This window comes from Perna viridis, chromosome 10 (assembly GCF_037379345.1).
Source record: "Perna viridis isolate PV_CMFRI_1.1 ecotype Kerala chromosome 10, ASM3737934v1, whole genome shotgun sequence".
Taxonomy (NCBI): Eukaryota; Metazoa; Mollusca; class Bivalvia; order Mytilida; family Mytilidae; genus Perna; species Perna viridis.
The window spans coordinates 35997804-36010571 of NC_142454.1; the positions used below are offsets into that span (position 1 = coordinate 35997804).

A 12768-nucleotide genomic window follows, 5' to 3' on the forward strand; every position below is an offset into this window, starting at 1 on the left:
AAAAAATCATAATTCATTAATTAAAAATAATAAGAAAAGGTTTTAAAATTATTTTATTTTTCTTGTATATGTATTTACAGATAGAATAAATATTCACATCAACAAATACAAACATATAAATATCAAAATACAATTAAAAAAAAAACATTGGTGACTATTTTGATCCAATGGTTGAGATTTAAAGAATGTAAAATCCTTCAACAACTGTTTAGGAGACAGATGAAAAAAGGATTAAAACACTGAACAGGATCTCTCACAAATTACACTCATTCATCCACTCTTTCTATCTGTCATGCTGTTGAACATGTTATCTTCCCTTGTTAAAGAAATTAAATTGTGTATTATACACATTATGAAAACGTAATTGCTTTTCACAATCACAAGTCTACTTTACAGAAAGAACAGTAAATGATCATTCTCATACATTTAAAAGTTTTGTCCATATTATATTTACAGAACATTGAAAAGAAGACAACCAATTAAGATCCTTGTCTGTTCTTTAATTCTTATATTCTTTGGAAATGTTATTGGTAGAAGATACAAACAATAAATTTTTCATCTGGTCCCATTCTGACAGCAAGAGATAAATGCTAATAAACTAACAACTAAAAGGGAGACAATTCAATATAAACTAGTCTTCTTCATGATTTTCAGGAATTCTTCTTGGTTTATTTCTCCATCTCCATCCCTGTCAGCCTCATCTATCATCTCCTACAATAATCACACAAAAATAGATAAATAAATAAATGGTAATATACAAGTACTAAGAAGATGTATCAATTTGTCAGATAAGAAGTGTAAAAGCTGAAAGTTGCAAAAGACTGCAACAAGTCGTAACTATTACTACTGCATACACCGTTCAATGGATGTGTATGCCAAATTCAGGGATGATTTTAAGAGGTCAACAAGCAAATTGCAAAGTGGCAAAATCAGAAGTAAATGTAGAGTGAAAAAAAAAAGAATCATAACGGTAAAATCTTGATTTGATATAGCGGAATTCTGCAAAAAAGCTGGAAAAAAATCATGCCTGCAAATTAAGAACATCAGAGGTGCATCAACCATAGTTATAATACATAATAAGATGAACAATGGCCTAAAAGGATGTTCAAGGTCATTTCCATCATTCCTTAATGTTCTTCCCATGTTACTTAAATCTAAATTTATAAAATTATCATTAATTTTATTATTATAATGATCTACGGGCTGAAAAATTTTGAAATGCTTGTATACAATACACACTTCTCAAAATATTTCTTCTTTTTACCCAAATATATATAAGTTATATGGTTTTGGGGGTATATTCTTTCAGATGATTTGAATTGTTTCCCAAAAATGAAATAAACATTTCCCTTGCTTGTGTAATTTTTAAAAAAAATTCTTAAATTATTAAAAAAATGCAGATGCATCAAACTCACATTATTACACATTTCTTGAGAAAATAAAAACATGCAGCTGACATTTATCATCCGAATGGGTTGTTTGTCTCTTTGATATGGGTCATTTTCAAAAAATGTGCAGATTTCTGTCCGTTGATTCTGCACAAAAATCTAAACTTTAAATTACATTTTCTGTTTGTGTAAACGAAAATTTGCATTGTTCTTTAGTATTGACATAATTTTATTGCAATTTTTTTTATTAAATATGAACAAAAATGTATTCAAAGGTCTATTTTAAGCAATTTGTGCTTGTCCCAGTTAAGAAAATCGGACTTTGACCAACTTTTTCAAAGGTATAGCAAACGATATCAGGTGAGTGCTGTGGCGTTTTAGAATCGCTAGAAGCTCAATTATTATAAAAAGAAACTGATTTGGACATATTCATATCCATGTAAACGAAAATCTAGGTTATGTAGTTGTCACAGACATTCATGTCTATCCTGTTACCGGTCCGAAATTCGCATACCAATTAATTCTCCCTGATTGAATGGAACTCTTCAATAATGACGTCAATAGCATATAGCGTCGTCAATATGGCTACCAAAACGTTTGATCGTTAGACCAACAAAAAAAAAAGTTATAGCCAGAAAAGCAAGTAGAAATAGAACCTTTTTTTTAAGAAGACTATCATGTTAACCCCTTTTTTTTAAGAAGTCTATCATGTTACCCCCTTTTCATTGTTTATTTTAAAAGAAACGTCCTCGAAATGGTTTCATATCATCCATAAACAAAATACAGTTTTATAAAATGCAAACATCAGTGGCAAGGAAGCAGTCATTTCTCAATAATACCTAAACACAGGTAAATTTTCTATCCTGTTACGGTCTATCCTGTTACCTTTTAAAAAGTAACAGGATAGACGGGTTTCGGTAACAGGATAGACAAAAACTGACATTTTAAATTGATTTATCAAAATTATGACTTCTTTAATATTTTGAAATGTTTATCGATTGAAAGATATAAAATCTAGGATCATTTTTAAATATGTCAAGCCACTTCAAGTCAAAAATGAAAACATGCAACACATAAAAACAAGCAGTATAGTAACAGGACAGACATATTTTAATAACAGGATAGACATTTTATAAATGGTAGTTAGAACAATAAGGGAAAAATGACCCATTAATTATTTTGATATGACAAGAGAAGCGGTAAAAGAGTTGCACATTCAGATATATATATCATAACTATGGATAGTCATTAGTGAATAATGTTTATCTTGTTATTTAATGGTTATTGGTAACAGGACAGACAAGTGTCAGTAACAGCATAGACAATTTCTACATGTAAACATATTTATTATATTAAAGGAACACTGAAAATTACATGTACTCGAAGGAAATCCAAAATAATGAACATTTGATTCATATTGATTTGTACACAAACAATTTCATATCAATTTTAATCAAATATGTATTTTTTTTGCATCACGGTAACAGGATAGACAAGATTTGGTAACAGGACAGACAAATGTGAATAAATAGTTCACAATTAAATCAAAATCATGTCAATATATGATTTATGTCGAATAGTTGCAAAGGATTGAATACTGTATCATTTAATTTACTGTTAGCAAAAGTATCATTACCGATGTTCCAAAACGAGCGTTAATCCACAGACAAAGGACACAAAAACCACAAAACACAACAAACATAATTATAACACTAGAAACTAAAAAGTACACACAGAAACAAACATCACGAACCCCTTAAAAACCGGGGGTGAAGTCAGGTGCTCCAGAAGGGTGAGCAGTTCCTGCTTCTTGCAAGACACCCGCCGTGCTGTAAACCAACTTGTTTTTGTGGGCTCTGAAAATCCGCGAAAATAAATTGTCGCCAATTGATAGTTCTAAGGTATATTTCAATAGGAAAATGTGTCATCTGTTGGCAATACGTGAAAATAAGTAGCCGCGAAAAAGCACGTTAACAGAAATACGCGAAATGTAGCCGCGCAAATAAGTTGATTTACAGTATTCAGATTCCCAAAACATCGATAGTTGTGAACAATAACACATATTGGTAACAGGGTAGATGTATAAGTATTAATATATCTTAATTTTATGTTTTCAGAAACCATGCCTCTTTCTGCTGTAGAGAAACAAAGACGGTATAGACAGAAACGGGATCTTGACCCAGGAAGACAAGCAGAATATCTTGCCAAAGAGAAAGAACGATATAAACGGCTGAAAGAAACCGGTGAAAGGAAGACGAAAAATGAAATGGCCAGAAGAGAACTTCGACTCAGCAGTAAAAAATGGAGGAACGACAATAGAGATTTAAGAAAAAGACAAAAGGAAGTACAGAACATTATGACTCCTCCTGGATCACCAGAATTTCGCTGTTAATATCCAGCCAGGACAGTCCAGACAGCCACAAAATCAACTTAGAAAGAACAGGCCTGGACCCTCCAGACAATTATCGACCAGTAGAAAGAAAAGAAATAGAGAGAATTCTAGACTATATCAACGAAACCTATTTTTAGAGAAAAAACTAGAGAAATCTATTGCAAGATCTGAAATGTATAGAAAAAGATCAGTCAGACTTAGACAAAAATTAAAGAAAGAGTCAGGAAAAGAAACTCCCAGGAGCAGAACTCGCAGACTGTTGAGAAACTCTTCATTATGGTTTGTTAAAAGAACACTCAATTTTCACCATGCACTTGTAGACCAAATGGAAGAGAGCTCAAATGAAAAGGTAGTGAGAAGTTCTATCTCTAAAATAATTGGTGGCAAAGTAATAAGAAAGTACAGATTAATTACACATGCACAAAATGAGGTAAAAGCGGAAGACTGCTAAAAAGGCTCACTCTCACTACATTTAAGAGATAAAGTGAAGAAATTCTTCGAACGCGCCGACAACTCAAGGACAACAACAGGGAAAAAACAAACTAAGACAATGTACAAGGTAAAGAAGCAGATTAGATTTTTGAATGACAATATAGGAAATATATTCCAAAAGTTCAGAGCTGAATGTCAGGAAAAGATAAGTTTTATCATATTTTGGAGACTCAAACCATTTTATATCAGGGCGCCTACCAAGAAAGAGAGGGAAACCTGCCTATGCAAAACCTGTGAAAACACAATGTCTCTAGCAGAGTGCTTGAAAAGGGCAAGTGTTATAGAAACTACAAGATTGGAAAGTTTGGTTAAGGAAACCGTTTGCTCAATTGACAACAAAGATTGTATGTATGGGAATTGTTCTAAATGTAAACACCTTGAGATACAATTAAGGGAATTTAACCCAAATGAGCATATTACTTGGAGTCAATGGAAAACAACTAAACAGCCAAGACTATTTAAAAATGGAGATGTTAAAGAAATCAGCATAGTCAGTAAAGTAGAGGAATGTGGATCCATAAGTAAACCAGTGGAAACTTTTAATGGAAGGCTTCATTCGACATATAGACACCACATGAAAAATCAGTACAAACATTATCGAGAGCTAAAAGAAACACTGAAAGACAACAAAGTGTTTGTACATGTAGACTTCTCGGAGAACTACAATGCCAAAATGTCCAAGGAAATACAATCAATGCACTTTGGTGCTTTTTGCCTCAAATCACACTCCACACTGGATTTTACAAAATAGGACAAACAGACAAGATTCAATCTTTTTGTGGAGTATCCAACTCGCTTAGGCATGATCCGTCTTCAATTTGGGCAAATATGATTCCTGTACTGAAGGATATAAAAGCAAAGCATTCGGAAATCGAAATCATCCATTTCTATAGTGATGGACCAACAGCACAATATTGCCAAAAAAAAAACTTTTATTTGTTTGGCAACATCATCTATAACCTAGGATTTAAAGGAGGCAGTTGGAATTTTCATGAAGCAGGTCATGGTAAAGGGATACCAGACGGTATTGGTGGTTCAATTAAGAGGTCAGCTGATAAAAAAGTCGGGTTTGGCGCCGAAATCATGAATGCTTCATTAAAGAAATGAACAGCGACAGTATCAAGGTATATGAAATAAAAGAGTCTGAAATCACTGAAATCGATCGAATCATACCTACGCTTAAGCAAATTCCTGGAACAACTGAACTGTCAAAACTCGAATACAGAGACATCAGTTGTTTATCTCGAGATTGTACAGATCATCTGTGTAAGACTTTCGCTTTTCCAAATGATAATATAATTGGAGATAAGGAAAATTTCTGGAATGACGAAACAGATTTAGATGACGAAGAGGACAGTGTTGTGAATACTGGTGATATCGTGCATGATGACAATTCAACCGAAATAGAAACTAACGGTATTGATTACCAGCTTAGCAATTGTAGAAATTTCGAGGATATACAGAACGTTTTGGCAGGGTCAGGCAGAGAAACTTTAGTTGTAGAAAATATGCCGGATGATTTATCTGCCTTATGCCAACTTGAAGTCAGGCTTCCAAACAAAACCAATGAGAACAGAAACTATTACAATGACAAAGATGATAATCTTGAAACGGAAAGTATCGACCATCAGATGCAAGCGATAAATGCTTGCCAATCTTATCCAGAACTAGAAGTTTTATGTTCAAAATTACCTACCGCAATTTGGAAGGCAAAGATAGATACATAATTGGTGGTTTTCTAACTGTATGTGAGGCTTCAATCGACCTATACCCAGATGATGTGCCACATGAAACAAATTTTTACCCTGTTAAAGTTCGAGCTAATGGGGATTGTTTGCCAGCATGTGGTAGTGTATTTGTGCATGGTAGTGACAATTCCCCTGATGAAATTAGACTGAACATTGTGAAAGAACTTGTCTCCTATAAAAACTTGTACCTAAATGAAGAATATCTATCTAGAGGTCTTGACCATAAACCAAAGCATCTGCTAAAGAGTTTTGCTATGTATTCCGATGAATTTGAACATTGAGCCGTGTTAACTAAAAGAGTAATTGAAAACATCTATGAGCAAAAGGTGTTACAGATAAGGAAGGCTAAAACTAACATGGGAATGTGGCAACTATTAGCTCTATCCAGTGTTATTAAAATACCTATATTCTCGGTATACCCCAAGAGAGGCAATCCGAATGTTCGTAGAGATCTCCACAGAAGAATATAACCGAGAGAGAAAATTTCAAATGATCCACTTTATATAATGTGGACAACCACCCGTATTGATATGGAAAATACTCATTGGACACCAAATCATTCCGTACCTGTTCTGCAAACCCAACAGTAAACAAGAAGAGAAGAGGTCGAACCCCTTGAGGAAAGTAAGGAACATGAAATTGGGACATCTATTGACAGTTCAAATGAAGAAACCATGGAAGCTTTCGTAAACCCAGGTATAGAAATAAATCAACAGATCATCTTTGTGGAAGATGACGTAACTGCAAACAGTGAAAGTGAGGTTGGTAAAGATACGCATGATGACATCTCTGACACAGTGAAGTATATTGGAAAATATGTTATAGTCAATTATGAAAATATGCTGTACCCTGGGTTAGTTGAAGATGAGGACGCAACAGTTATATACGTAACATGTATGCACAGAGTGTATAAAAAGAAAGATAAACAAAATTTTTCTGGCCAACCGCTATTAAAGACAGTTGCTGGTATAACCATAAGCAGATCGTGTCAATTATTCCTGAGCCAAAACGAATCAAAGGATCAAGTCACTTTGAAGTTGATAGAGACGCCTGGCTCAAAGTGTTTGAGTAGTACAAACGAACATGATCTTGTATGTATAACACGTACACATAGGTTTTTTATTATTGGACCTACGTTCTTCTAAGGGTACTACTGAATGCATGGACTTGTTCAGACAAATTTACACTTGTTTTTTTTCGGTCATGTAGCATTCACAAATTAAAATGTCTTTCCTGTTACCATAATGTCTATACTGTTAACATGCATGTCCGTTCCTGTTACCGTAAACTATCACGATTATTTTAAAAGACCAAAGTAAATGACAAAAACTTTTATATTTGTTGAAAAGTGTAAAATGAGCCAAACATCATGATATGCTGTCAAAAGTTGTAGATTTGCGGGATAATTTTTTTACAGAAATCGAAATTCCTAGTTTTTCGTGTTTTTAGTGGGACAGAGATTTGAATTGCATATAAATTTTGAAAGAAAACATAAACAGATATAGTTTTATTTGTTACTAAACCATCTTCATGGTATTTCTTTGAATACTGGTATATTAAGACAATTTTTGAGCTTATATACGAAAACAATAATCAAGAATATGGTAACAGGATATACAAAATTCCCCGCTCTTCGATAAAAATGTACTCATGATGGTTTTATTATGTTTCATTAAGATTGCATATTTTAGTATGTTGTTTTAAACAAGTTATGTTTTACGTTCATTTAATAAATTTGATAATTTGAACGACTTATTTTTTCCAAATATTGCCATGTCAAATCTGCACATTTTTTGAAAATTACCCATATATTCACCATATCCACTCTCCTTATACTATATAGTATGCAAAGAATAAAAAAGTTTCCTGAGTGTTTCAGTTTATATTGAAATAATGAATATATTGACTTTCATATGAATGTATGTGTGCATCCCAGATTTTTTTACCATTGTCTTTTTTTTCTCCTACCTGTAATTCTTCATCTGTGAGATTTTCCCCTAATTCTTTTGCAACCCTTTTTAAATTTCTGAATGAGATTTTCCCTGTCTCGTCATCATCGAATAGTCTGAAAGCCTTCAAAATTTCTTCTTTAACATCTTTTTCACTCATTTTCTGGGTCATGATGGTAAGGAAGTCATTGAAATCAATAGTTCCTAAAAACAAAGTAAGAAACAGTCTTGATTAAATCATTTGCATCTGTAGTCTGACCATTATTATGGACAATAAGTTAAACTACATTTAAAGATTTTTATTTTCCAACAGAATTACATTATACTTTTCATATGAATAGATTCTTACAGATCTGTAGAAACTCAGTGACAATGAACACAGTTTTCACTCTTTGTAAGTTGTTTTTTTACAAAGTTTAATTAAAGCCAAAGAGGTTGTGTCTTCATTTAGACAAGTCAACTTTCCTTCTGTGAGATTCAAAACCTTTTCTTTGAATGAATGCATATAAATAAATTCAACAAGCATTTGTGACTTTTAATCATAAACAATAGCCACTGATCTGGTTTCTGACCATTAAAATAGTTTCATATGAATAATAAATTTAAGTAGAACATTATAAATATATGTCTGGTACATTCATTACAAAAATTATTAATTAATAATAACAATAAAAAAATAAATCATTTACTGTGATACAAGTTTCAAATTAACTGATTTTTGTTTACTTTTTTGTTAATAACACCTGAGTTTCAGATTTAAATATGCTTCAAGTAAAGGTATTTGTGAAGGGTTCAAATTGAATACAAACCTGAACCATCCTTATCAATTTCTTGGATCATTTTCTTAATTTCCTCTTTCTTTGGTTCAAATCCTAAAGCTCTCATAGCAACCTAAAAAACATATATACTATAGGTATATCATAATGACGACAAAATTTACAACCAAAGCTCTTTAAACTTGTAGTTGGTCAGTGAAAGAATCTATTGTAAAATTGAATAAAATGACTGATTCAGTAATACTCAACTGTGTTATTGAGAAGACTTAATGTCAGAACTTCAGAAAGCTGAATGAATGCCTTTTGTTTAGATCTACTTGGACATAAACCAAAATTTAGATCAAGAAGAAGACAATTCATTTCAAACAAGGATTTTTATAGTAGGCAGGATTGGAATCTCATGTGGTGAGATTTTATCATACTCATCACTTATATTTTTGAGTTTCTTGTAATAGTTGGTTAATAAACTCATTAAATGGGGATAAAGCACAGACAGTTTTCAGTAAAATTTCTTATATTCACCTATAAATACCTTAGTATAAAAAAATTGTTGACTTCAAGTCAATATTTCCGGAACCTAAAATTAGTTTAAATGTTTCATTTTTGATATTTCATTGATATGTAAAAGCATTGACCCAAACACATTTTCAATGAAGCTTGGTCGCACTTCATGTCCAAAATGTTTGACTATTCAACACTTGTACATGTACATGCCTATGGAAGTATTTTTATGCCAAAATATTTCCCTTATTTTATTTATATTATATTTTAAATATACATAGAAAAAAGCAATAAAAGTAGTCCACTTAAATGTGGGTGTGGCTCGAAGATGTTTTACATCGACTAGTTGATTTTCCGATTACCATATTTTAATGATCAGTATTGGTCAGATCTTCACAGTAATTAATATGTAAATGAACATTCCATTGATATACACTAAATGTATTTAATCAATACACACTGTACAAAAATACCTTCAATTCTTTAGCATCAATGGTGCCTGAACCATCAGTATCAAACAGGTCAAAAGCTTCTCGAATTTCTTGTTTCTGTTCCTCTGTCAAGTCTGGTTTGGCTCCACCCTTCTTCCTTCCTCCACCAGCAAGGGTTGTTTTCTTTCCATAACTTGTCTAAAAATTTTATAGAGGGATAATTCCAATTGATCAATGTTTATATTTTCAACCCCATCCAACTCATTTGAAACAGCACATTGCTGATTGGCACAATATATTTCCTCCAACATTTTTTTGGTTGACCTGTGATGTGTGATGCAAGGGTTCAAAACTTCAAATTTACTTTCAAGAATGAGGGTTAACATCTGTACTTTTTCATATCCTAAATAAAAAGTCAACCAGAAGAAAGAGAAAGGACCTCAATAAGAATAACTGTTAAGTTAGTATGGTACAAAAACATGTACAAAATGTAGGTCCATGGTACAGTGACTGGGCATACATGTACATGTTAACAGGTCAATGAAAATTCAATGGTTATACATCAGAAATTCAAATATTGTTTGTTAGTTCGTTTTTTTGTTGGGGTTTAACGTCCGAGCAGCAATATTTCAGCTATATTCAGACGATGAACATGAAATGGACGACAAAATGAACATGAAATGATGATGAAATGAAAAAGGGATGGGACACAAGGACAATGGGGTTGACTAATTTTGATTGCCACTGGAAATAGGGAGAGGTGGGTAGGGTCGTGCAATTTAGCCTCCTGTGGCAGAGCCCTATGGTTCCTACCCCGGGAGAATACCACAGTAGGGTTCTTTAACGTGCGAGGAACATAGCATCTTTCCCAACACGGTGCACCACTATGGTTTGCGGTCAGGTTTTCTGTATTATAGCCTGACAACCCCAGCATGTAACACGCCAGGGGTACCCCATTCCACCACCTGGGGCACACATCCCAGTTGCTCTATGGGCAGAGCGCCCTAGCCCCCAGCTAGGGTTCTGAGCACTATTCAGTCGCCTTTAACGACAAGCTTAGCGCTGCTGCAGGCCTATTCTTTTAACACCCGGACCTGCATATTCGCCAATGTCGCAATTTGCGATTTCTTATTTGATCTGGCGACAAAAATAACCAGTTGGCGATTTTCTTGGCGCTTAAGTTTTGTATATTAAAATTGATAGGAAGTTTATCATCAAGGGATATTTTCTCTAAATCAAATTTATAATTTCAAATCTATATCAAATTATGTTGACACCTGGTCAGAGTTAACTGACCATGACCAATTCACGACTGAAGGCAATTAACGGTAATTACACCAGACAACCGTGAGTGACAATATAATCATGGGAGGTGTCAATTAAATGTAAATATATTATTGAGCCAATCAAAACTGGTCAAAGGTAAACACTATTATGGCCATGTGCATGTGGCTACATACAAGCCTCACAGCCCTGTTTAACCATGTGATACATTCAGAAACAGACTTACCTAATAACAGAATAAATTAAATCCATTTAACAATGATCATCACATCAGAAAATGTCTAAACACTTAGAAATGAAAGAATTGATGAAAGAATATGGATGACATTTGTTCACAATTTTGCCATGTGATTTTTGGCAGGAAAATCGGTAAACAAATAGAATGGGGATACCCAAAATCTAATTAAGGAAATACTATTCAGATATCAAGATAATTAAACAGGGACACAATTAATGGTCCATGACCATGGTACAAAATGTAGTTTGCTAGAAATTTTATCAATTGAAAAAAAAGAAGAATCAAGTTTGTTAAATTAAAAAAAAATAAAATTATATTGTAAGATAAATTAGACCATAAAGGACTGAGACTATTTGAGAATAGTAATATAAAGTCCTTGATAGAAATAAAATACCTGTTTCTGGAGTAATATTTTATTATGTTATGAAAGTGACAGACTAGAGCTAAAAACCTGCTTCATACATGCATCAAGAGTGAATCTTGTGTACATGTATGTCATGAATGGAGAGGTTATTTTGATGAATTGACAAAAATAATTTATCAGTGGACTTAATACTGTCATTAAAAAAAAGAAGTATAATTTTTTTTACCCCCCCCCCACTCCTGGCTCTAATTTCTGGAAAATGGTGACATAAAATGGCAGCTGGCAATTTTTCTGGCGACAGAGTTTTGAAAGCCAGAGCAGCCCCTGATAGATGTATTTACACTTGTGGACACCATTGACAAAAATTACATATTTTCACGTTGTTTTCTTATTGAATTCTCCTTCAACTTGCAGATCAATGACATCACAATTGAAAATTACATTATTTCATTGACATCACATTGTTAATAGAGACAAATCTGGGGTCATTTGGAGCAAAATGACAAGTGTGAATTAATGTATTCTTTAAAAAGAATTTTAACCTACTACTACAATGTATGTTTCTTTGGGCATAAAGTATAAAACTTGACTCTACTCTAGGGTTCTGGATTATTTTATTACAACAAATATTGAAAACCCTGTAATGAAATGGTTATAGTTAATAAAAATATATACACATGTACAAAAATAACCTTCAACCTTTTCCCAAAACTGTAATACTCAAAAGTTTCTCAAATTTCTTGAAATACAGACTACCACAAAACACTTAGACTAATGCCTTCCTCATTTTAATGGGAAACCAGAAAGTAAATGTATAATGCATATACTAATATGAGGGAAAATATCATGACAACAAAATTTCACTTGCAAGCTCAGTCATGCTAAAATTCACTTTCTTCGATGCTACTTAAAGAAATCCATTTCGATGAATATAACAGAGAAAACTTTAGCATACAACATTGGGAAACAATTGGAATATATAATAGAAACATAACTGTAGAGATTTAGCCACGCGAATGGGTTAAATAGCCAAATGTTTTATGTATTACTCGTACCATGACGGTTTTTGTTGATCTTCGAGACAGGCGCTTGGAAAATCCCCGGATGTTAGATTTATACAGCTTGTCTGTAACAGCAATTTTGATTCGTTCAGACGATTGCGTTTATCTCGCCCCTAAAATGTTCGGTGAGTACTAATTTATTTT

The 12768-nt window shown here is 33.0% G+C and overlaps 1 protein-coding gene across 1 annotated transcript; it reads right to left on the reverse strand.

Moving 5' to 3' along the window:
* Window positions 1–35: 35 nt before the first annotated feature.
* Window positions 36–12686, reverse strand: LOC148605609 (uncharacterized). The gene is made up of 5 exons (XM_088548807.1): window positions 12619–12686; window positions 9720–9875; window positions 8779–8860; window positions 7989–8173; window positions 36–711 (listed from the first exon to the last, which is right to left on the reverse strand). The coding sequence occupies exons 1-5, from the start codon at window positions 12619–12621 to the stop codon at window positions 622–624; spliced, it is 516 nt and encodes a 171-aa protein (XP_088404933.1). The 5' UTR covers window positions 12622–12686; the 3' UTR covers window positions 36–621.
* Window positions 12687–12768: the final 82 nt, after the last annotated feature.

What these genes read in the sequence shown, in the direction of transcription:
- LOC148605609 (XM_088548807.1), bottom strand. An exon ending in TTGATGCTAAAGAATTGAAG is followed by an intron (nt 8,861 to 9,719) that starts GTATTTTTGTAC and finishes TATGTTTTTTAG; the next exon opens with GTTGCTATGAGAGCTTTAGG. An exon ending in TCACAGATGAAGAATTACAG is followed by an intron (nt 712 to 7,988) that starts GTAGGAGAAAAA and finishes TGATTATTGTAG; the next exon opens with GAGATGATAGATGAGGCTGA.